We start from the raw sequence: 24493 nt of genomic DNA, 5'->3' as shown, positions 1-24493 counted from the left end.
ATTTGGCTTGCATTGGAAATGATCTGAAGGATATGTACAAATGTAATGGTCATACATTCATACTCATAACCTGACAGGACAAAGGGACCAAATTCAGATTTCAAGTGGCATCTCCAATGTCAAATGAAATGCCGTAGAAAGTGTGAAACCATTGGACCGATATTTCGGACGTGTATCCCTAAAAACATCGGACATTTGAATCTCCCTCCTCGAGAAAAAATTTGCTCCTTGGGCTATATGCTCATTGTGTCATTGTCCAACCGCAACTAGCCATGTGTAATTTTTTTCTCTCACCTCACACAAGTTTAACAGAGACGGAACTCTCAATTAGAAAACTAACTGACCGAAATAAATTTATAGAATTGAACCACAAAATAAGGAATCTATGAATCCTAGATATTTGGGCGGGATATCTCTCCCTCTCTCTTTTATGTTTGTCCCTCCAACTTCTCCACTTCATCTCTTTCCTTTTCTTTCTAACTCACAAAAAAGAACAAAAAAATAAAAGAAAAAGACATTCCTCAACCCAGATGGACAACTAGTGTTATCCCCCACTAGATGAGCCACTTGTAGGTTACTGAGAAACTATTGTCTAAGGAACTTTAACTTGGATGATCATTGTCTATGTATATATTGTGATTTTTATTTTTATTCTATCTGTATATAGAATCCAAAAAAATTTAAATCCAAAAAGTGAATCCAAAAAATTTTAAATCTTTTAATTAGATTTAGTCATTGTGACCATTTCCACTAGCTCTGGGAATGGTTTCTCTTCAAGTTCTCGACAAGTGGCTTTCCAGTTTACGTCGATGGTAGCATTGCCTGTGTATGAAGGTGGAAGTTGAGGGCATTTTAGTCTTGGTCTAATGTCCACAGGGTAGTGTATAGCTGATTTCTTCTCTGGATCTTTTCCGGCATTTCTTGCCAGAGCCTTGCACCTCCAAGTATGAGCTGTAATGACTTTGAATCTGCTGATACCGGCACCACCTGTATAGTCCTTACTTCCATCCTTCACTGCCTTCTCTTTAAGGTTGATAATGTCGTTTAGGAAATGAACGATCTATTTGAATATATCCAGACTTTACTCTTTCGCTCTTTGTCAAATGTTAATGTCTTCCCGACCAGATAGATATATAGTTATTCACTTTTGTTGGTTCCAAAAATATTACATATTGTTGCACTTCATAAAATGATATTGTTCTCTTTCAAACTAAATGTCAAAGCCTAGTACGTTTTCAATGTTTTTGAAACTATATACTTTGGGTTTTTGTTTTATCATTGTCTGTGTCTTTTTCTTTTATTTCTTTGTTTTTTTTATTGTGTTTTTTTCTTTTTGTTTTGTGAGTTAGAAAGAAAATGAGAGAAAGGAAGTGGAGAAGTTAGAGGGACGAACAGAAAAGAGAGAGGGAGAGATATCCCGCCCAAATATCTAGGATTCATAGATTCCTTATTTTGTAGTTCAATTCTATTAATTTATTTCGGTCAGTTAGTTTTCTAATTGAGAGTTCCGTCTTTAAAATGAGAGAAAAAAATGACACATGGCTAGTTGCGGTTGGACAATGACACAATGAGCATATAGCCCAAGGAGCAAATTTTTTCTCCTCCCTCCTCTATGCCATGCATGGGTGAAAAACTTGGTGCCTCTGTGCTTAAAAAACTCATTCCCAAGAACATCCTCAAAACCAAAACACACCAACTCCACGACATCCAAGCATTAACCAACTCAATTCTCAATCACATTGACTCGGGCCATTTCAAAAAAGCAGTTTCAATCGTCTTTTCAAAACCAGCACCCTTCCCTTTTCCCATTTATGCCCGTCTTTTCCAACAGTGCTCTTCCGAACGCGCTGCTATAGAAGCCCGTATAGTTGAATCCCATCTTGTTACATTTAACCCAAGACCACCAGTTTTTTTGATTAATCGTGCTATTGAAACTTATGGTAAGTGTGGGTGTTTGAAAGATGCTAGGGGTTTGTTTGATGATAGGCGTCAAAGAAATGGTGGGACTTGGAATGCGATGATTACGGCTTACTCTCAAAATGGGGATGGTGAGAATGCTTTGTTGGTGTTTTGGGAGATGCATAGATCGGGTGTTTTAGCTAATGAGATTACTTTTGCTAGTGTGCTTGGGTCGTGTGCTGGTGTATTGGATATTTATGTTTCTAGGCAAGTTCATGGTCTTGTTGTAAATTATGGGTTTTGTTTTAATGCTATATTAGCGAGTTCTTTGGTTGATATTTATGGGAAATGTTGGTTTATGGACGATGCTCGTAGGATGTTTTATGAGATTCGTAACCCAAATGCTATATCTTGGAATGTTATCGTTAGGCGATATCTAGAAGTTGATAATTACGAGGAAGCTGTGGTTATGTTCTTTAAGATGGTTGGGACGAATGTTATGCCCTTGACTTTTACTTTTTCTAGCGCTCTTGTTGCTTGTTCAAATATTCCAGCACTCAAGGAGGGAGAACAAATCCATGCTGTGGCAGTGAAAGTTTGTTTTGTAAAGGATAAGATAGTGGTGAATTCACTTATCAATATGTATGCAAAGTGTGGTGATTTAGTGGATGCTCGTCGACTTTTTGATCAACCTGGTTCAAGGGATGTGATTACTTGGACATCAATTGTTTCAGCGTATGCAGCTTGTGGACGAATTAGAGAGGCAAGGAAACTTTTTAATGACATGCCTGAACGGGGTGTCATATCGTGGAATGCCATGTTGGTGGGTTACACACGCCTCTTTCAATGGGAGGAAGCATTGGACTTCATTTTTTGGATGCATAGAGAAACAAACGACTTTGACTCTTTCTCTCTCAGTCTGATTCTTAACGTTTGTGCAGGGCTATCAGATATTTTATTGGGAAAACAAGCTCATGGTTTTGCCTATAGACATGATCTTCACTCGAATACATTTGTTGCTAATGCAATTCTTGACATGTATGGGAAGTGCGGGAGTTTGAGAAGTTCAAGGGTTTGGTTCTCTGAAATGGGTCACTTGAGAGATAGAGTTTCGTGGAATGCTTTCATCTCTAGCTATGCTCGTCATGGTTTGAGTGAAAAAGCAATTCCATTGTTTGGGAAGATGATATTGGAAACAACAGGAACTGAGCTCGATTTCAGCACTCTCTTAGCAGCTTGTGCAAATATCTTTGCTCTTGATGAAGGGAAGCAAACTCATGCCTATATGCTCAGAAATGGTTTCAATATAGATGTTGTTACCAGAGGAGCATTGGTTGACATGTATTCCAAATGCCGCTGTCTTGAGTATGCTATAAAGGTTTTTGAAGAATCATCCTCAAGTGATCTGATCCTGTGGAATTCGATGGTTTTGGGATGTGCTCATAATGGTAAGGGCGGGGAGGTTCTTGGCCTTTTCGAGTCAATGCAGGAGGAGGGAATCAAGTGTGACAATGTCACCTTTCAAGGTGTTTTGCTTGCTTGTATAGGTGAGGGATTTGTTGATTTGGGTAAACAGTATTTCGATTCCATGAGCAAAGACTTCTGTATTATTCCTCGGTTGGAACACTATGAGTGCATGATTGAGCTCTATAGTAGATATGGATACATGGACGAGCTTAAGGATTTTGTTCAAAATATGCCATTTCATCCAACTGTACCAATGTTGACGAGGATTTTTGATGCTTGTAGAGAATATAGGCATTCAGAATTGGGAGAATGGGCAGCACAACGCCTTAATGAGTTTAAACCTTTGATTCCGTTTCAGTTTGAGATCTTCCCAGACAATCACATTGATACATTGTGATGGTTACACTATAGGTAGTTTGGAACTTACATTTTAGCGATGGTGTCAAGTTGGACCATGGTCTTGATGTGGTTTTTGTATTCTCAAAGACTGCAAGAGCCTGCACTGGAGCTTGGAATGGAGAGGGTCTTAATTTAGAGCAGTGGTTTTCGTGGTTAAAAGTTTTGTTGGGGCTCTGCAGATTTGAAAGAACTATGTTCTTACTTGTTAAGAACCATATTTTCACCAATCCCTGCTTGTGTAATGTGGGTATTAGACATCAGTTGCTCAATTGGTGCTCCTGCATGCTGGAATTCTTGTCAGCCCAACAGATCTCCATGTATATACTTGACATACATGACCAGTTTGGTTTTTTACTGAGAAGTTGGGTTTATGGATCAGACTGAAGATAAGTTGGAGCTAGTGTTCCTGTGAAGAGATAATGGCATCTTAAAGTAAAATTTGACATCCCAATTCAACGGAAATACATCTGTCTAATCAACTGGGCATGATTACTTAGATAACATATATATATACAAGCTGGTAAAGAGAGAAATTTCCATCCCTGGGAGTCAAATGTTGCACTCAGCAACTTGCATGAGGATGTTTCTACTATGATTTGGTACTTCTTGTTCCTAGGATTATTTCTTTCTGCCTTGGTGAAAACATTATTATAAAAAGGTGTAGATTAAAATTACACCTATTTTTGTTGTTTGAAAGTTAAATTGAAAAGTTGAAAAAATTCAGAAGAATTGTATATGATTATTTTGCTTCCATTTTTAGAAAGTTAACTTTGTTCTTGGTCTCAGTGGTCTGAAATCTTCTGGCAATGTTTTCTAGCACTCACAATTTTACCTACTCAAATTGGTGAATGGTCTCGAAAACTTTCTTTGACGTATTCACTTTTATAGCAAGCTGAACTAAGTGATGTCTTGTGTGGTATCTTATATTTGCTTCAAAGTCTTTAAAAGACTTAAACATCAAAATTAATCTTTCTCTGAGCAATTAATCTTTCTCTCTTTGTTTAGATATATCTATGATACATTTGATTGGTTCACATTTTGAATTATTTCGCAGTGGTGTAGAGATTCTAATGGGTGCTCCCATGGACCCATTATCATCAGTAAACTTGAAGGTGCACACTGAAAAAGACTTTTCAGAATCATTCATGATGGGGAAACAAGAAAGGAGCAGACTGCGGAAGGTTTATATGCACCAACCAATTTTTCTACCTCGCTTTCTACTGAAGAGAGAGATGATGACAGGGACTATCTTGTTGATACTTGATAGTAAAGGTAGAGTGTTTGTATGATTCTTATAACTGTTTTTCCGATAGTTATTTTATTGCTTCACTGGAAATGAGCTATTCGATAGGCAATTTTTCTCAATCATCTTGCATATAGACTTAAAGTTGCAGTCAGTCATCACTAGTCAATATTTTGCAAATAGTCCCGTTTATATAGATGCTGATTAGTTTTAGGGTTCGTCAATTACAGTAGGTACAAGATTGATTGGGCATTCATTTCATTATTTTGTTTCATTGTGCTGCTTGATTGATAATGTATGATGCGAACTATAACTAAAGTTCTCATTGACGTCTTCTGCTATTATTATTGAGCTCAACAAGTTGAACTATTAAGGGTGTCTGAGTAGTTATAAAATAAAACCATCCCTGTTCTACCACATTCTTTTTGAAGTGAATAAATTGTTATATCCTTCTTGTGTCATCAAAAGAAACTTTAGTAACCAAAAATAATGTTATAGCTGCCAATAACTTTTTAAATCAAACAAGCATAGGCATATTTGGTAACGTTCCCATTGCCCTTAAAAATTGGAATATTTTTATTTTATGCTGAATTTATTTTCATGATTTATGATTGTTTACCCCACAGATTGTCATTATGCAAAGGGCAGATGGGTTGCCGACAGCAGGAGGCCATTGTACTCTGGGTTTGGATGTAAGCAGTGGCTGTCAGAGATGTGGGTTTGTAGGCTCACCCAGCGAACAGATTTTTCCTATGAGACATTCAAATGGCAGCCCTGTTATTGAGCCTGTTATTGAGAGTGCCGTGAGGTCCTGCAAGATGAATCTAATGACCCTGTTATTGAGAGTGCCGTAAAGGGTTCGAAGGTTAAGATCTTGGATATTACTGCTATTTCTCAGCTGAGAGACGAAGGCCACTTATCAAAGTACACCATTAGACCCACAGAGGATATGCAGGATTGCTTGCACTGGTGCCTGCCTGGGATTCCTGATACTTGGAGCGAATTTCTAAGTGCACAACTATAGGCTATTTCGTAACACTAAGTCAAGACCCTGATCAAAGGAAAGCACTGACCAATTCAATCACACCAAACCAATTATTCAGTGCAACTTCCTGTCCGTCCTGACTGACGGTTCTTGGTCTCAGTGGTCTGAAATCTTCTGACAATGTTTTCTAGCCCTCACAATTTTACCTACTCAAATTGGTGAATGGTCTCGAAAATTTTCTTTGACGTATTCACTTTTATAGCAAGTTGATGCCTTGCGTGGTATCTTATATTTGCTTCAAAGTCTTTAAAAGACTTAAAACATCAAAATTAATCTCTCTCTAAGTAATTTTTCGTTCGAATTCGACCCTATGAAATTTTGGACAAATTTCGAAATTTGTAGGCTCAAATTCCAATTCATGAACGTATTATGTTTTATTGTGCTTTTGGAATTTACTAACTTCTATCTAGTTTTTGTTATGTTTTTAAAATGGTTGGCTGAATTCTTGAATTCAGATGCAAACAAGTAGTTGGTACTTAGTATGATAGAATGTTCATTGGATATTCCAAGTTTTTTTTTCGGTCAGGGACGTGTTCCAGTTCAAGACCTAAACCCCAATGATTAAAATGTTTTGTGGTCACAGGAAGAAATCTATTTTTGTTTTTATTTTTTCTGAAGTTAACGTACATGGCACATGGTAATATTTGATATTTAGCAAGATATGCCAGATGCCAAACTGCAACATCTCCTAGTATCTTGGATTGGATAACAAGATCCTTCTTTGGTAACGTAGATCGACTGTTTAACTGTAACTGTAAAGGATTTCTTTTCTGTTGTATATGCAAAACATTCTTTGTGATTTCTTTACTTTTTATAGATAGCGTCGTACGTTACCTTGAGGCCTGAGCCCAACGGCCTATCCTGCGAAAAGTAAAGAGTTGTGTGTTCCTGGTCAGTCCTCATTAGTTTTAATTGCCCGACACAATAGTTCATTACTGTAAAATGGCGAGTACCACAATCCAACCAAGGAAGCCCCGTTTCTTCAAGGTCATCGTTCCATGTTCACTTAAAGAAATCGTGAGCACCTCTTATTCTCCACTAGTTCTTTATGTATAGCTCGAAAATCTCAGTTTTTTTTCCTTTATTTGTTGTAGTCAATTCCCCCTGCTTTCAAGAGCCGACACTTAAAAGAGAATTGCAGTGAAGGGAATGTCACATTGAGGACCAATAGAAGTAGTAAGTGTTGGGCTGTTAGCATGAAGGGGTTTTGGTTTCGAGAAGGTTGGGAAGATTTTGCTAGAGCACATGATCTATGTATTGGTGATTTCTTAGTTTTCAAACATGAAGGTGGTTTGAAGTTCCATGTTCGCATATTTGATCCCACGGCATGTGAGAAAGAGTATCCACTCCTGGATGTCGTTGGAAGTGATGATGAGAAGATGGAGAAAGTTCAAACAAAAGAAAAGAACAAGAAATTCACCAAGAATTCTCCAAGTAATTTTTTACTTCACCACCTATTTCTCATTTTTCAATTAGCAATTGAATTGCTTTGTGCCAAGGTCTTTGATTACCTACCCCTAATTTTCCAGTTAAATTCCCCCTGTTTATAGAATGAAGGATCTTGTACTCTTGGTGTTGACTGTTGAGTAGGCGTCTAGTAATTTAACTTGGTGAATCAATTTTGGCCCCCTATATAATGTTCTTCTTGTAGGTTCAAAGGTTACTAGAATGGCTAGGGAAGTTAAAGAGCCTCCTCATTTTGCTGTCACTTTGCGAGCTTATAACTTCAAGGGATCTATTATGGTGAGTACGTTTTGACTCATTGCCCGTTATTGGTATCAGTGCACATACATGAGTTTTCTGGAGCTAGCAACCCACTGTATTTTTAAGTTCTTTTACTGAACGTTATAGTTAATTGATCTCACATAACCACCCCTTGCATTTTACTTCAAAACTAGGGATTTAAGATGAACTGATAGTTTACATAATTTAGACTGGGAAAATATTCTAAAAGATGTTCTTTAGGTATAAAATTATGTGTATAAATATATAAGCCACCCCCCGCCTCACTCGATCAAATTTAATTTGTAGTACAAAAATTTTAAGTTTGCCTATTCATAAAGTTGGTTTTCAACACACTCAAGCCACAGCAAACTTTTTGAAAATATGGTGCTATACTAAATTTGATAAACCAAAAACTAGTAGGCACCCCCAGCAATCAGTTGAGTTTTAAGTCGTAACTTTTCAATGAAGATTCCGAACCAGGACTGGTCTTGTAATAAGCGTATGCTGGTATGTTTGTGTGTGTGTGTGTGTCAAATCTTTGTCTGTTATCAGCAATTTAAATTGTTTTTGAGGTGGTCAATATATTATATATATATAGGTAAGTTTAATTTCTAATGGCAAGGTGTATATGTGGGCAGTATATTCCAGCTAAATTTGGAAGAGATAATGGTCTTACAAACAGGGCCGAAGTGATGACTCTTAAAGACCCCATTGGCAAGGCTTGGAAGGTGTATCTCAGGTACAAGCCTAGTCAAGGTATGTGCTACATTCGAAATGACTGGCTTCATTTTGCAGATTCAAACAAGTTAAAACTGGGAGATGGTTGTACATTTAAGCTCCTATCAAGAGGATCCAAGAAGGTTGTAATGGAAGTAGAAGTCTCAAAATGCAAAAAGGGTAATTTCTTCCCACTAAAAGACTTTGAAATGTTATCGTTTCGATTTACTATTTTCATACTTTTTTTTTCAGGTTTAAAGGCCTCGAGACATCCTTACTTTACCATTCCAATGCACTCATACCACTTCAAGAGTTATCATTTGGTGAGTTCATTGATATTAGATGCATTGTGTCTGGATACAACATACAAGGTAGGTGCAATCATTATTTTTTTTAACAAAAGAAAAGAAGCTAAAACTCTAGAAGTACAGAAAGTATTGTGCTTTTGTGTGGACGATTTGGTCTTCAGGATAACATCGTGAATACTTTTGCTTCCAAAAGGAGCCTTGCTCATACAGCAGTTTTGTAAACTTACCAACCTCACATACTTTGCGTTTTTATCTTTTTGTTAGAAGCATGATTTGGCAATGAAAATTTGACAACGTATAGTATCAATTCCGTAAAATTGACAATTGACAATTGAAATTGGTTTTTCTCGTGGTGCAGATTATTCCAAGAGCATTTGGAAGAGAAAATGGTCTTACGAACAAGTGTTGTACTATTACCCTTACAAATTCAAATAAAATGTCTTGGGAGGTAAATTTGAAGTACATGCCCAGTTCAAGTTCTGCTTTCATAGGAAGTGGTTGGCATCAATTTTATGAAGCAAACAAATTGAAAGTGGGAGATCTTTGTACATTTGAGCTGGTATCGAGGGGTTCAAATAAGATTGTCATGAACGTCTCGGTTTCTTGATATGAATCTTCGGTCTAATGTGTAATATGGTGTTTCTGGACTATGGGGCGATTTTTTTTTTTTTTTTAATGAAGTGGAAATTTTTTATTAATAATGATAACGAGTTTTACAAATAATTAAAACAAATATGTAACAAGTTGTGCTGAAAGTCTTTTTTGAATGGCAAATCATATATTTGTAAATGGAAACTCGTTATAACTAGTTGTCATTACGTGGTAAGTTCTACAATTATCTTCATGTTTCTCAATTTTTCTTGATACTGCTATGCTCTATTAGTTGTTTCTCCCCCACTTTAAAGTTACTCAAGAGATTCGATTTACATCAGTCATCATGTTTTTTCTTAGATGCTTTGTTCATCAATACATCCGCAGGCCGAATCGTCGATCTATCCTCATTCGGATCAATGAGAAAATTGATAGGAGCCTCATTTTTCGCTTGTACCCCAGCCCTCCAAAATGCATTACATAAAATGTCTCCGACATAATCATGTTGATATTTGAAACCTGGAAAAATGCCTACAATGTGCTACATGGTCTCCAAAAGTATCTAGTTTACTTTTTTTGCAAACAGGGCATATACCACCGTTTGAGTACAAAAGAATCATGAGACAATACCGGAGAATAGAACGATACTTTACCGATGACTTACTTTGTCCAAGTCCTTTCATCATAATAGCAAGTAGAAAATCATTTGCGTGTTCTAACTGCAAGCGTCCAATGAATATTTTTTGACAAGCAGATAACTCAAATTCCCTCACAATACCAGCAACAATCTTTTACCGTATAACGTTTCTGCCGATTTTTTATTTATTTATTTTTTTTTCTGAAGTAAGTTTGTCAAAAAGAACTCAAATTTTGTCCACAAGACAACAACACCCTATTAGTCCACTCCAACAAAAAATCCCAGTCACCATTTTTGTTTCTAAAAGAGAAAAAGTTAATGAAAATCAAAAGGTTTAACAAAAGAAAATAAAAATGGAAAATGTAAAGACATTATTCTCCACCCAGCCACCAAAATTCAGGTTGGAGCTCAGGCTATTTTCTTTATTCAGTTAGAATCAGAATCATCTCACTTATTCAATTATTTTTCTACTAGTGAATGCTCGTGCCAGTCGGCACTCTATACACAATACTTGTGCTTGTGTTTCTTTTCCGTGAAACAACTCTCCAAAAAACCATCTCCATTGCTATAAGGGGGATCGATGTTATAACTTAGATTGGGGTATGTAGTATATGAATACTATCTCTAGCAGTTTTATATTTCATAACCATTTCATGCGCACACTCAAGTGGGTTTATTGCAATCTTATTGTTTGGACAATAAATCACCTAAACACACTTATGGAGTTGTAAGGGGTGTTGATTGTGGTTTACTAGAAGTCTTGAAGTCCGTAGTTCTTTTACAAAAGAGAAGTGATATTTATATATAGAGGTAGAAATTAAGTGAAAGTTTTTAGAGCTCAAGGACTCCTACTGGCTAGGACTGGCCAATTGAACATGTGACCGCCCCAGGTGTGCAACTGAACATGTGAGCAACGCGTATGGAAAAGAGGCCGAGTAGGCCATACCAAATATATATAACGATCGAAACCGCTTTCAGTGCTACTACACATAACTTAAAAGTACAAACCAAACAAAACGTTTGCAGATGCGACCATGAATCAAACCAACTAGAAAATGGAGCTGAAGACCGCACCTACATGACTGGTATACTGGTATTTATAAGCATCCCAAGCAAAAGAATACAAACTTATGATGCCTACGAACGATGTGCCATATGACAAAAGGCACCCTCCTCATTCTTCCCTCTCACCTACTCCCCTAATAACTATGATTTGTCTTGTAGGCTTTGTAGAGAAAAAAGTTTCTAGACAAATGAATAGACCAACTCGTTCGAGCTTATATATATGAAAAGAAGATGATGTTCAGTAACCATCAGGAAATAGATCGACCATTTGCTCTAACACATCTCCAACAGTTAAAACACATATGGATCCAACACATTATCAATTGATGTTTTGCTTATGTTAGAGAAAACAATATACATAACAAAATTTCTTCTGAAACTAAAAGACATCTTTAAAGATGACTCTACATATTATTGTACCGATTCGTTATATTTATACATTGGACTATTTCTTGTAACCGAAAGGAAAACAAATACTTTAGGTCCATTGAGTTTCTCATTTATCTCATTCACATGGTTGCATACTATTGATAAATGTGTCACGGACTAATGATTTTACCAACTTCCAACATATGTTCATGAATTTTTTGGCAATTTTAACTCTTTATCTGCAATCAAACTACATAAAATTATTTTTTTCCCCCAAACTTGTGTATATTATCTTTCGAAGTAGAGCACATAATTACTAAATAAATTGAAAAGTATGAACTCATTCAATTAATAATGATATGCCTTCAATTTGTGGACTTTATCCAACCCAAGTGTGAAAAGGTCCTTGGACTATTATAAACAATGCACATCATACATGGATCAGAAACACATCCACGTAAAAATTACCTAGTCCACACATCTAACTAATAAAACGACAAAGGGCAAATATGTAAATTCATCCAAAAATTTCTTCCACTTTTCCCTCTTTTGTGCCCTCAATTAGTTTTCAAATTTCACAAAATCCTTTTTTGGGTATCAAATCACGGCGTTTTGATCGATTGGGTATGATTAAAATTAAGGTTTAATTGGTTTGATGTTGGGCTTACAATGAGAACTGAAGAGAAAGTAAGGGATAGGCAAAATGAGAAGGGAAGGGAGACGGGGTTAATTGGATGAGCCGCAAAAGTTAATTGTAATGAAATTTTCCGAAAAAAAAAAAAAAAGTTCATCAGTATGGTTTCGAACTGTGACTTTCTATGCATGAAAGCCTCCGAAAACCAAGTGGGAGTCGTTTCAGTGTACCGATTCTAACAATTAAAATCAGCGCACAACAGCTGTATACACCATTTCAATTTTTCAACTGGCCTAGATTTTATTGACTCCCCAAATGTTATAATTGCATTTTGTATTTTGTAAATTGGCACAACACCAACGTACCAGTGTACAAATACCGCTTGCCTAGTTGTTTACTTAATGGGAGTGGACATGGTTATTCTCGAAAAAAACGTTTCGGGAGTGCAGATTTGTTGCACGCCTGCTGGAAGAAAGAATAACATTTCCTAGACGAATGTGATTCACAGTCCTTGTTATTAGTGCAATTGTGTCTTCCATTTGCCCAATAAAAATGATCCTTCCCTGTGGGTATCAGGGGTGAGGGTATGGTGATAGGAATTGAAATTTTGTTGACACGGTACCTTTGAGGCTTGAGCAGTGCACCTATGACTTAGTATTGGAAAAGAAGACAGTACATCATGATTGGCCTACTCGATGTCTTCAGTTGGACGCCGAACCTTGAATAATTCGCCTCTTAACAGCCCTCTTCATCTTTCTTTTAAACGTTTTGTTCTTTTCAAAACACAATAAACTTGAGTAGTAACACATATGCAACCGCACTGACTCAATTTCCTGATGGCAAAGACAACAATTAAACCAAGCAAGCCACACTTCTTTAAGCCCTTCATGCCTGGTTCACTTCAAGAAATTGTTTGTTTCTCTCCATGCATCTAAAGTCTAAATTGCTCCATTTTACTTCTAGCTAGTTCTTCTAACATCTAACCCTTAATTATATATTGTTTTCTTTGTTCATTTGTAGTCAATACCAACTGCTTTCTTCATGCGGTACTTAGTAGGGGGAGAAACTTGATGATCAAGCTACACTAAGGACCAAAAGAGGTGGAAACGAGTCATGGACTGTTAGTGTCAAAGGTTCTCGCTTTTAAAGATGGTTGGGAAGATTTTGCAAGAGCACATGATCTATGTATTGGAGATTTCTTAGTTTTCAAACATGAAGGTGGTTTGATGTTCCATGTTCATATATTTGATCCTACTGCTTGTGAGAAAGTGTATCCCCTATTTGATGTTGCAAAGGATGATCAGAAGATGGGGAAGGCTAATACGAATGAAAAGAAGAAGAATGTTGGCAAAGGCTTTTTGAGTAACTTTCTTCTTGTTTTACTCGATTTATATATTTTGTTATTGCCGGACTACCCTCACTTTAAATTTTACAAACTAATTGAACAAGGGTATTCCTGTTCTATGAATATGATGCAACACAATACAGTGAACTTTTAAAGTTTTCCAGTACACTCAGAGATTCAGCATATCGTGATTTTTATAATGTTCTCTTTTGTAGGTTTCAAGGGTAATGCAATGGTTAAGCCAGTCGAAGATCCTCAATTTAAAATTACTATGAAAACTTCTCACTTCAAGTGGTGGACTGTGGTGAGTGCATTATGGGGGGCTTATGGCAGATTTCCTTTTTTTTTTTCGATTTCGAATTCGAATTCAAATGATAAAATCTTAGTAATCCTTTTATATTCTATTCACAAGGTGTTTAACCTCCTAACATTCCTAAACAAATTGTGAACAAAAAATTAGGAAAAAAAAGTTTTAAGTGTATGTGAACAAAAATCCTTTTATAGCGATTTTTTGATCTGTTGATGGTAAGTCCTGTATGTTTCAGTGTATTCCAGCAGATTTTGGGAGAGAAAATGGTCTTGGAAAGAGGCGTGAAATGATGACGCTTGAAGATCCAAAGGGGAGGTCCTGGGAGGTGCAATTGAGCCACAGGCGAACAGGTCATGCCTATATTCCAAGTGGTTGGCGTGCATTTTCGATGGCAAACAAGTTAGGGGTAGGAGATATTTGTACATTTAAGTTGGTATCGAGGATGGACAACAAGGTTGCGATGAAAGTCTCAGTTTCCAGATCCAAATCTTCTGTATGAAGTCCTAAACCAAATGGGTCGAATTTTGTTGTGATTATGTTAAGGGGTTTCTATAATTCTATGTATGTGACCCTGCACCCTGGTTCAGATTATGGTCTTTAAATGTTATGGTTCTAATATTGTTGTTCTCAGACCTCGCTTATATGCTATTTTAAATTCCAGAGTCCTGGTATTCTGATCATCTGATGATACTCTAAAAGCCATTAGTTTCGGAACGTATTTTGAAGATTTACAATGTTACTCACTTACTCCACGAAACGGTATCAACACCACAATGGCTAGGCACAAAAACAAACCAAATTTTGTACTATGCAACAAGCAACAAGACCAAAGTTACACGGTTGCCCAAAACCTCATTGACGACTTAAAATGATGGACTAGAAGTTGATTTCTTCACACGCTCCGATTCAGCTCCTTTCCAACAAACATAAAAGCCAATAACCAAATGGGAGACTTAAATTGCTCCTGTTGTTTTAAGTGGCGCGCTCCTGCAGGCATCCCTTTGATGGACACTACTCCCCCACCAAACAGTAGATGGTTGAGGAAAATAAACTTTAGTATGTAAAGGTAATCTTTAGAGTGGATGATGTATAGTTTGTATATAAAATCAGAACTTAGAGCAACAAAAAATGTGTTAACTCGTTATAAACGTTAATGAAATACGGTACAGATATGGCTTTAGCGGAAAAAAATGGCCGAAAAAAGTATTCCATTCCAGATATCTTCGATAAAAACTCCTGTACAGGGGAAAAAAGGAACTGTGTGCTTATTGGTGATAAGGTTGTAATCCACTAAATGGCCTTAGTTACTGTAACTCATTTTATCTGAGACTCTTTAGTACACAGGGTTCTTTTATGTGGTGGTTGTGCCATTGAAATTGTGCGCCAATTGTTTCCTTGAACACAAGGCATGATCTTGTATTGGATATTGGATCCATGAGAGCGAATTCCCAAGTAACTGTACCTTGAGCCATGAGCCATGAGCGTACTATGGGAAAAGAAAAAAGGTAAAAATAATGTGTCCTGCATTTAGCCCCTAAGCCCTCATTTTATCCCTGCTAACGAGTCTTGCCTTGCACAAGAACCAATCAATAGTTTTACACCCAAAACAGATTTAGTAGCACGTAGCAGCACAAGGCACAAACCACACCTGCAAGTTCCTCAACTGCATTCCAAATGGCGAGGATAACAATTAGACCAAGCAAGCCTCATTTCTGTAAGCCCATTATGCCTGGTTGTCTTCAAGCAATTGTGAGTCTCTCTCTTAATTTAGTTACTCTCCTTGCATCTAAAGTTCTCCAGTACTTCTAGTTCGTAACATTAAATATGTGGGTTTCTAATTTTATTGTAGTCCATACCCCATGCTTTCTTCATGAAGTACTTACTACTAGGAGAGAAACTTGAAGATAAAGCTATACTAAGAACTAGAAAATGTGGAAACAAGCCATGGAGTGTTACTATTAGAGAATCTTGTTTTGAAGACGGTTGGGAAGATTTTGTTAGAGCACATGATTTACGTATTGGAGATTTTTAGTTTTCAAACACGTAGGTGGTTTGGTGTTCCATGTTCTTATGTTTGATCATACTGAATCTGAGAGGGTGTACCCATCATTGGATGATCAGAAGATGAAGAAAGCTAACACAATTGAGAAGATGAACAACAAAATGAATGAGAAAGTTGCCAAGGAATTTCATGGTAAAATTTTCTTAAGCTTTTTTGTTTTCCCTTACAAAAGCTAGTAATTGCTGGTGGCATATCTTTGATTACAGAACTACCCCTCACTATTATTCTTCTAAAAAAACAGAACATGGGTATTTCTGTACTACAAAAATAATATTCTTTGTTTTAGCAGTGAAAATTAATGTTTTGTAGGTTCAAAGGGCAAATCATCTGCTAAGCGAGTTGAAGACCCTCCTCAATTTACTGTTACTTTGCAACCCCGGCACTTGAATTGGCAAACTTTGGTGAGTGCAGCATTGTCAATATCTTTTAATCTTCTGAAAAGCGAAATTTGGTGAAAACAAAAGTTTCAAAACCAACATAGGTTGACAACTTGACAATCATGCATTGATGCTTCAATTTTTAATGTTGTTCACATTTTGTTGGATGCATAGAAAAAATATGCTTATTAGTATGTGCTACGAGCCTATGAGGTGTTTTTATTTTATTTTCTCATTTTGTAATTGTACAAAGTACATAAACTCGAATTCGGTCTCTGAAAAGATTTTTATTCTAATAGCAAAGTTTGTCTGACGCAGACTGTCGATCAAAATTTTGCGAGAGAAAATGGTCTTACAAATAGGAGGCGCATGATTACTCTAAGAGATCCAAAGGGGAAGCTTTGGAAAGTTAGACTGAACCACAAAGAGAGTTCGGGGAAAGTCTACTTCCAAAGTGGTTGGCCTGAATTTCGAGATGGGCACAAGTTAAAGGCTGAAGATGGCTGTACATTTAAGCTGGTGTCAAAGGGTTTCAAAAATATTGTCATAGAGGTCTCAATTTCTAGATAAAAATCTTCCGTCCAAGTCATAAACTCGATGTGATTGTGTCTGCTTTGGATGTGTTTCATTCAATTCATTGTGCTTTTAGACTCCACAAGTTTCTATCTAGCTATAGTGCAGACGTATAGCTAGTGTAGCGTAGTCAAGATTGTATTTTCAGACTTGGTTCTTAATTAAGGTGGTTTTAAACTTTTAATTTGGAGTACCGTAGTACTCCAAATTCTAATTTTGCTAATTTTGCATGACAAGATGACACGCTAACAGCATATGGGCCCAGCCACAGGCCTTAAAAGTAAAATTTTATTGCCGGGATTTGGCCCAGCCCAAAGTCACAATAGCAAGGCCCAACTGATACGTACAGGCTCGAAGCAAATAATTCCCGGACCCCATTTCTGTGACACGCTCAAACAAACAAATACGTCTCCAATCTCAACACGCCAAACCAAAAACAGGAAAGAAAAGTTGCGTACTATTTTTTGCACTTGGTGATTGAAGCATGGCCCAAAATATCGCAGAGATATCCGATATCTCACCGATATATCTCGGTAAATTGGTACACCGATATTGATATTTCCGACATATATCTACCGAATATTGAATTTTTTTTTCGAGATATATCGGAATTTCCGATATGAAATTTTATATCGCCGATATAATCGATATTTCTGATATAATTGATATATATCGATTGATTTTTTGACCATTTTTAAATATAAATTCGATATTTCCGATATATTTCCGATATTTCCGATATTTCTGATATTTTAAATAGTTTGGACTGATTACCAAAAAAACCGATATATCCGATATATTTTGGGTACACCAATATATTAACCGAAATCGAAATTTTGGGCCTTGGATTAAAGAGCAAGCAAACTCTTTGTCCATTCCACTCTGACACATTGTTGGTCGGTGAACAGAGAGCATATAAGCATATGAGTGGCAACCATATATCTTACTACATCTGTAGGTTAGGCTTTGCTAGATTTCGAGATAGAATTGAAGCATGCAGACGCTCGAATGAGATAAATTCGCTTAAGTGATACTCTTTTTATTTTAGTTTTATCTTCGTAAGTAAGTAATTGTTTTTAGACGAGGAGTAACCTTTAATTTGCCTTTGGTAATCCGGTCAAGAAATCCTAATTGGGTTTGTTGGTGCCTATCTGACACCCTGACATTGCCGTGTGCCCACCATTAGCGATTCTAGTCAGTAGTCACCACATTACAGTGCTGCCTTGAGCAGCTATTTTTTTTGCTTGGTGAAATATGGTATGGTGACCATTGGTGGTCTTTCTGAAAGGACTCGTGAGAGACGGCTCTAAAAACATAAATATTAGTCTTGTCAAGAAACCAACCTTTTTTTTTTCATAAAGGTGACAGTAGTTACACACATACTGTTGTTCTTTGGTTACTCTCAGGTTCCTGCCGACGCAAGTAAAGTTAATGGGAAAAGGAATTTACTCGTCAATGATCAAAACAAATACAAGTCTATGATAATCCGTGCATATTCATCTGTGTGGATGATTGGGGGCTTTGCTTTTATAATCTACGTGGGCCATCTTTATATTTAGGCAATGGTAGTTGTTATCCAAATCTTTATGGCAAAGGAGCTATTCAATCTACTCCGAAAAGCTCATGATGATAGGCAACTTCCCGGATTCAGGCTTTTGAATTGGTAATGCAATCGTTAGCTTATCATCAATATGTTTTTTGGGTTTTAATTGCATTCAGATGCAATGGCCCTTGTGTGTTTGACTTAAATGCTCATTTTAACTATTCTCAGGCATTTCTTCTTCACAGCCGTGTTGCTTGTGTGTGGCCTAATTCTTAGTCGTCAACACTGTTACTTCAGATCAATTCTTATACAAGCTTGTGAACGGACTTATCAAATATCAAATGGCCATTTGTTATTCCTTATACATTGCAGGTACTACCATCTCTTTCTTAATTTTCTGTAGTAAGCAATAACTCACCAAGGAAAAGAAATATGCAATTGATTTTGTATCGGTTGTCTTGTATAAAATTTACTTCTTTTCTCAGGATTTATGTGGTTCATTCTTACGCTGAAGAAGAAGATGAATAAGTATCAATTTGGGCAGTTTGCATGGACACACATGATTCTGATTGTGATGTTTACCCAGTCCTCATTCACTGTAGCAAATATTTTTGAAGGAATTATCTGGTGAGACAACTAACAAAATCCATCATGTGTTAATTATGGCGTCATTTAGTGTAATTATACATTGTCTTCCATTTTGCGAGTTACTTTTGAAAGCCCAATTTTACCTTTGATATCAATCTGCTTGTGATTTTTGCCAATTATCCTCACTAACCTTGTGTCGTTCTAGAAATTAAGCCATTTGGTCCTCTTTTTGTAGTTATAGGTTTATACGTGATTCACATATTGTATTCCTGGTAATCTAGGCCTACAAGGAATTTTGATATTGCTCCAACAGGGCCCTGTCTAGCATTCTGGTCTACCTTTCCCATTTCAGTGCCTGAAGGCATTAGGAGATACCGTGTTTACTTAGAATGACTAGAAAAAATGGTATTACCTAGACATAAATTTGCGGACGGAAAAAATTCGATAAGGAAATTATTCGTCAAAAATTTGAAAATTTGAATAATAATACGTTTAAAAATTCGGTAAAAAACAACGAAAAAAAAGGCCAAACATACAATTTGTCTTTTAAAGACGTATAATACGGAAACAATTGGATATATTTGGTTGCATTACAAGTTTAGAAGGTAATATTTTGTCAGAATTGTTCATGAACTACATATACATAACTCAAATTTTCATTTATATTTACTTGCTAACACTTTAGTTCTTTGATATTTTTTAGGTATGGAAGGTTGTAATTTGAGTGGATTTTCAAAACCCTCCATTTTGAAGTTGCATCATACATTTTATAGTATGTTTTTTTCATTTAAAAAATATGGACCTTATTATTCAGCAATTATAAGCCTGGATCATAGAATTTGTGTTTTAATCCCTAGGTTTGAAACACTCGCCTTATTATTTATATTATAAGTAAAAATGTATTAAACGGGTATTAAACGCGAATTTACTAGCTATGCCTAGTAGACCTCAACATTTTTTTTCGTTTTCCAGTGCAGATGATGGTTAGGGTGCTCAAACTAACATACAGGCAAAACAAGATGCCCACAGCCGCTCACGGACAGATTTTACATTACATCTTTAGAATGAAAATATATAGTCGACTCAAATGACTGCATATCTCATGCTGTTTTATGTTATTGTAATAATAGTTTCTCATGCAAGAAAATGTGTTCCTTTGATGGTAAATTTAGCTTGACAAAGGTATGCCTGACCATCATCTGGGTTTAATGCAGGTTCCTTTTGCCATCGTCCCTTATTGTTATCAATGACATTTCTGCATATATTTTTGGGTTTTTCTTTGGCAAAACACCTTTGATCAAGTTATCTCCAAAGAAAACTTGGGAAGGGTTCATTGGAGCCTCTTTTGCAACTATTATATCTGCATTTGTGGTGAGTCAATTTCTTCTTCTTCTTCTTTTGTCTTGTGATGCAAAATGGGCCCGTATGGCCATATATGCTTTACAATAGGTTTGATCATGAGAAAACTTTGAAATTAGGCTCGATTTAATATGGAACTCCTCACCAATTTGGGTATTCATAACCATAATTTGTAAATCAGGACATAAAAAGGAGAAAAAACTGACAGAATCTCTATATTTTCTACAACATTCAGATTGGGTAATTCCAACAATTAGAAAGTGATGTATTTTTAACTAAGTGCAACTTATTCGACCCTTAACTAACAATTGACGTTCTTCATTTATTTACTTTGTAGTTCAGTCTTTCAGGTGTTATCAGTCCCTGTTTTACTGTTTTGTGCACTTTAAAAGAGTAGCAGTTACTGAAACCAAGGTTTATTTGGAGAATTCAACCCATAACCTATTGGGAATGAGTGGGCCCACACCCACCCCATGATCTTGTATATTATGATGCAAGGCTTTAAATGCTCGATGAGGATCTCTAAAATCTGACCCTAGGACTAGTCTCTGAGCGAGTCGAGTTGTTCATTTGACAAAAAGTTCAGAAATATTAGGGATCTAGTGTTATGCAAGGACTACTAGACGGAAGACTTGATAAAGTTGAGTTTTAAAATAATCCAGGCTCAGCTCGTGTATTATGATGCAAGGTTTTTATTTGAGCTCGCGCTTGCCTCGTAAAATATACCTTTAGCTCAAGCTCAATTTGATTCAGCTCATTATGAACTACGACCTCTAATTTGAGGTCAGCTTCGAGACATGATTCGGCTCATTTTGCCTATAATTCGAGCTCCTGCTCGAGAAAGTCTACCTAAAATGTAATAGAGACACAAAATTTTGCCAAAAGACTGAAGTAACACGCAAGAGCAACTATACATCAATCCTAAAGAAATACCAAATGCTATTACAATTTAACAACATGAGATTTGGGGAAACTGATGGTCACGTATGACCTAGATATGATTTTGGCACCTAATTCCAAGATCTATGTTGATTTTAGAGTTTGACAACCTTGTTCCTCGTGAAGAACATGAACTCTCACAAGAATTCAATTGAGAAAATCTTTCTCTAACACTCAAACTTTATTATTCTTCAACACTAACTCTGGCCAATGGCCTACAACTCAATTTATAGCTAAAGAGATTATGAATTTGGAAGCTAGCCTTCTAAATCAAATTTAGAAACTAATAATCAAAATTTTCGGAATTAAATATAACCGCAAAAATAACATCTGCTAAATACATCAAAACAACACCTAAACATAATTAGAAATAGTTCTAATAATATATGAACCAATATGGAACTAAAACAAGGGTTTGGAACCCTTAGATGCATCAGAAACTTTTGTGGTTTTTTGCGAATATGAGATAATTTTCTTTAGTGTGAAATCGTGTTCACCTATTTGAGGTATACTGTGATAGATTGAGTGATACACTTTTTTATTTGACATCTCTGTTTTTATTAGTAAATCATCTGTATTAAGAAAATGTCTGTTCTTAATGTTTTGTGCAGTTGGCAAACCTTATGGGTCATTTTCAGTGGCTTACGTGTCCTAGAAAGGTAAGCTCTGATATATTCAGTATCTGCAATTGAAGGGATATGCTTATTTACTTTGGGATAATTCTTTATTTTCTGTGTTCCTGAAACGTATGCAGGACTTATCTACTGGTTGGCTGGCTTTACTGTGATCCGGATCCGATGTTTAAACCAGAGTCTTATTCTCTTCCAGGATGGGTAAGTGGGAGGATGCTACATTAGATGTTTTAACCTTATGTTATAGATACTGCTGCCATAAAATACAGCCACGAGCAATGAAAATAGTTCATCTCTATTAACATTTTTTCATTTTCAGTAATATGCTTTAGACTTTTTGAGATGTGAATTTTATCAAGTTATTTGTTTGATCTTAGCTTAGCTTATTTGAGGTATATCTGTGGCTATGTTTTATTGTTCTCTTTAGCCTCTTTTTTCGAGCTTCTTGCCTGAACCCACATTGAGTATTCAACGTCTGCGGTCATGTTTGGTCATCTTGTATGCATTATGCTTAGTTAGCCTTTTGAGATTACTTGTCCTCCAATAAGAGATTATGATTTTGAAGTTGCTGATTGTTGTTACAGTGAGTTTGCAGATTTTGAGGCATTTTATTTTATTTTATTTTCCATTTTTGTTTACAAATATGGTTTCGATCACACTCCTGTCTTGCACTCACTGCTGGATGTGGTAACTGTACTCTTATGTAGAATTCGATGAGGCTTTTTTATTTTCCATTCTTCTCTTTACTAAAACCTTGTTCTTTTAGATCTTTTTTTGAACCCTATAAGATCATTCTTCTGCCAATGATTCTAAAATTGGTATACTTTGTTTTCTCCACTCCCAGTTTCCTTGGAAAGAGGTATCTGTACTACCAGTGCAATGGCATGCTTTGTGCTTGGGTCTATTCGCATCGATCATTGCGCCTTTTGGAGGCTTCTTTGCAAGTGGCTTCAAGCGAGCTTTTAAGGTCAAGGTTGGTTCTGATTAAGTCATTAAGGTGGTACAAAAGTGCACTATGAGTTTCATGATTGTTAATATTACAGCTCAAATTTCACAGGATTTCGGTGACAGTATTCCTGGGCATGGTGGCATTATGGATCGAATGGATTGTCAGGTGAGCTTCTATTGAATTTCTATATCACTGCATGTTTTAGTTTAAATTAAATAATTTTAGGTTTAAGAGCATCAATTAGTGAGTTCCTAGGATTTGACTGTTTTCTGCTGTGAATATAAGTATCTTCTGAGCAGTTTGTTACCTTACAAGTTAATATTAATATATTTCTAAAGGAAAAAATGAATATGTAGCCATCCAACTTTAGGCCAATACACAAAAGGGCATACAACTTTTTTTTAACAAAATGGGCTCTGTCGATTTCGATTTGCAACAATGTAGGTACCCCATCTGTCTGCCGTCCAAATTGACTAACGGAACCATTTTTAGGAAAAAACTAAATAAACAAAGTTTTTGTGAATTGGTCTCAAGTTGGATGCCTATAAATTCATTTTTTCCTTCAGTTTTTCGTTTATTTTTATTTTACGCACTAAAAACTCTTGTCCACATAGGTAATTTAGTGTCCACGTGAAAAGCTTCTATTAGTCAATTTGGATGGCAGACAGACGGAGTGCCTACATTGTTACAATTGAAATCGACGATGCATATTTTGTTACAATAAAAAAAGTTGTATGCTCTTTTTGTGAATTGGCCTTAAGTTGGATGCCTATATTTTTTCCTATTTCTAAATTGGGAGTAACGTTGCATAAAATTCCCAAGAGACATGAATGCTTTGAACTGTGGCTAACATTGCCTTTTTGTAGATGGTGATGCTTTTTTTTGCCTATATCTATCATCAGTCATTCATTAAGTCGCAAAACTACTCCGTTGAAATGATCTTTGATCAGGTGAACATCCAAACTCACTAGAACATGTAAATAAATTTTCATGTGATACATCTAAGTATTATTGGCAAGATACAATTGTGATTATTTCTACTTCTATCATGTAGATACTGAGAAATCTGACGTCTGAAGAACAACACAATCTGTACATAAAGCTTGGGCAGGTTTTTTCTTGAGATGAAGTTTGCAATACCTTTCCAGTCAGCAGTTAATGTCCATGGTCCTGTGTGCATCGTTAAGTGAAGCCAATCTGAATATTTATGCGCAGGACATCCGCTATCGGCAATTGTATATTGTACGTGAGCCAATATGGTTGTCACATTGATTACCCTCCAGATTGTAATTCTTTCTCATTTATTTTCTTCACTTGATTTTATTGCCTTGACACAATGTCACCAGGCAAGCACATATGTTGTTTGTAATGGTAATTATTCAATTTGTATTGGTACTTCTTAAGAATTTTTAGCAGTACTGCATTTGAAGTTTGTGTAACGGGCGGAAATGTGCTGCCTACAATGCAATCGAGAGAAAGTATCTAAAATATCAGCATCAGTACTACGATGGAAATTAAAATCTATCCTGACCTAAGAAAAAAAGCTATTTGTAATAGAAAAACTTCTTGACATGATTGGTTTAGAATCAGAAAAAAAAAAATGGAAAAAGATTATAAGAGTTAAGTTGATTGATCCACAAACAGAAAGATATAAAGAAGAAAAGGAAAGAAATCACGCAGATTGATTGGTTTCACAAGTGAAAATCATTTTGTTCTA

The 24493-nt window shown here is 36.2% G+C and overlaps 2 protein-coding genes and 1 pseudogene across 7 annotated transcripts; all 3 read left to right on the top strand.

The window, feature by feature from the left end:
• Nucleotides 1–1586: 1586 nt before the first annotated feature.
• LOC147501224 (putative B3 domain-containing protein REM15) lies at nucleotides 1587–9453 on the top strand. Of its 5 annotated transcripts, XM_086606244.1 has the most exons (9): nucleotides 3762–4364; nucleotides 4820–5037; nucleotides 5635–6777; nucleotides 6871–7070; nucleotides 7148–7487; nucleotides 7705–7796; nucleotides 8417–8675; nucleotides 8748–8818; nucleotides 9162–9453. In XM_086606244.1, the coding sequence occupies exons 4-9, from the start codon at nucleotides 6996–6998 to the stop codon at nucleotides 9408–9410; spliced, it is 1086 nt and encodes a 361-aa protein (XP_086462370.1). In that variant the 5' UTR covers nucleotides 3762–4364; nucleotides 4820–5037; nucleotides 5635–6777; nucleotides 6871–6995; the 3' UTR covers nucleotides 9411–9453. The 5 variants fall into 5 exon arrangements, 1 of the variants encoding a protein (XP_086462370.1); XR_015221261.1 differs by lacking the exons at nucleotides 5635–6777; nucleotides 7148–7487; nucleotides 7705–7796; ... (1 more) ...; nucleotides 8748–8818; nucleotides 9162–9453 and having other exon boundaries at nucleotides 1587–4364; nucleotides 6871–7001; XR_015221262.1 differs by lacking the exons at nucleotides 6871–7070; nucleotides 7148–7487; nucleotides 7705–7796; ... (1 more) ...; nucleotides 8748–8818; nucleotides 9162–9453 and having other exon boundaries at nucleotides 1587–4364; nucleotides 4828–5037; nucleotides 5635–6518.
• Nucleotides 9454–15796: 6343 nt separating this feature from the next.
• LOC147501223 (B3 domain-containing protein REM14-like) lies at nucleotides 15797–16784 on the top strand. The gene is made up of 3 exons (XM_086604001.1): nucleotides 15797–15948; nucleotides 16126–16217; nucleotides 16512–16784. The coding sequence occupies exons 1-3, from the start codon at nucleotides 15825–15827 to the stop codon at nucleotides 16761–16763; spliced, it is 468 nt and encodes a 155-aa protein (XP_086460127.1). The 5' UTR covers nucleotides 15797–15824; the 3' UTR covers nucleotides 16764–16784.
• A 1241-nt stretch (nucleotides 16785–18025) lies between these two features.
• On the top strand, nucleotides 18026–24423 carry LOC147501222 (phosphatidate cytidylyltransferase 1-like; annotated as a pseudogene). Its single transcript, XR_015219770.1, has 11 exons — nucleotides 18026–18059; nucleotides 18102–18429; nucleotides 18538–18681; nucleotides 18795–18936; nucleotides 20112–20268; nucleotides 21807–21855; nucleotides 21955–22028; nucleotides 22672–22800; nucleotides 22885–22941; nucleotides 23643–23726; nucleotides 23831–24423. The product of XR_015219770.1 is annotated as a phosphatidate cytidylyltransferase 1-like (transcript).
• Nucleotides 24424–24493: the final 70 nt, after the last annotated feature.

This window comes from Coptis chinensis, chromosome 4 (assembly GCF_015680905.1).
Source record: "Coptis chinensis isolate HL-2020 chromosome 4, ASM1568090v1, whole genome shotgun sequence".
NCBI lineage: Eukaryota > Viridiplantae > Streptophyta > Magnoliopsida > Ranunculales > Ranunculaceae > Coptis > Coptis chinensis.
This window is presented reverse-complemented; position numbering and strand designations above follow the sequence as displayed.

Coding starts and splice junctions, on each gene's coding strand:
- LOC147501223 (XM_086604001.1), top strand. CDS start 15,825: ATGTTTGATCATACTGAATCTGAGAGGGTGTACCCATCATTGGATGAT. Junction 15,949..16,125: donor AGTTGCCAAGGAATTTCATG/GTAAAATTTTCT, acceptor AATGTTTTGTAG/GTTCAAAGGGCAAATCATCT. Junction 16,218..16,511: donor ACTTGAATTGGCAAACTTTG/GTGAGTGCAGCA, acceptor TGTCTGACGCAG/ACTGTCGATCAAAATTTTGC.
- LOC147501224 (XM_086606244.1), top strand. CDS start 6,996: ATGGCGAGTACCACAATCCAACCAAGGAAGCCCCGTTTCTTCAAGGTC. Junction 8,676..8,747: donor AGTCTCAAAATGCAAAAAGG/GTAATTTCTTCC, acceptor TTTTTTTTTCAG/GTTTAAAGGCCTCGAGACAT. Junction 8,819..9,161: donor ACTTCAAGAGTTATCATTTG/GTGAGTTCATTG, acceptor CTCGTGGTGCAG/ATTATTCCAAGAGCATTTGG.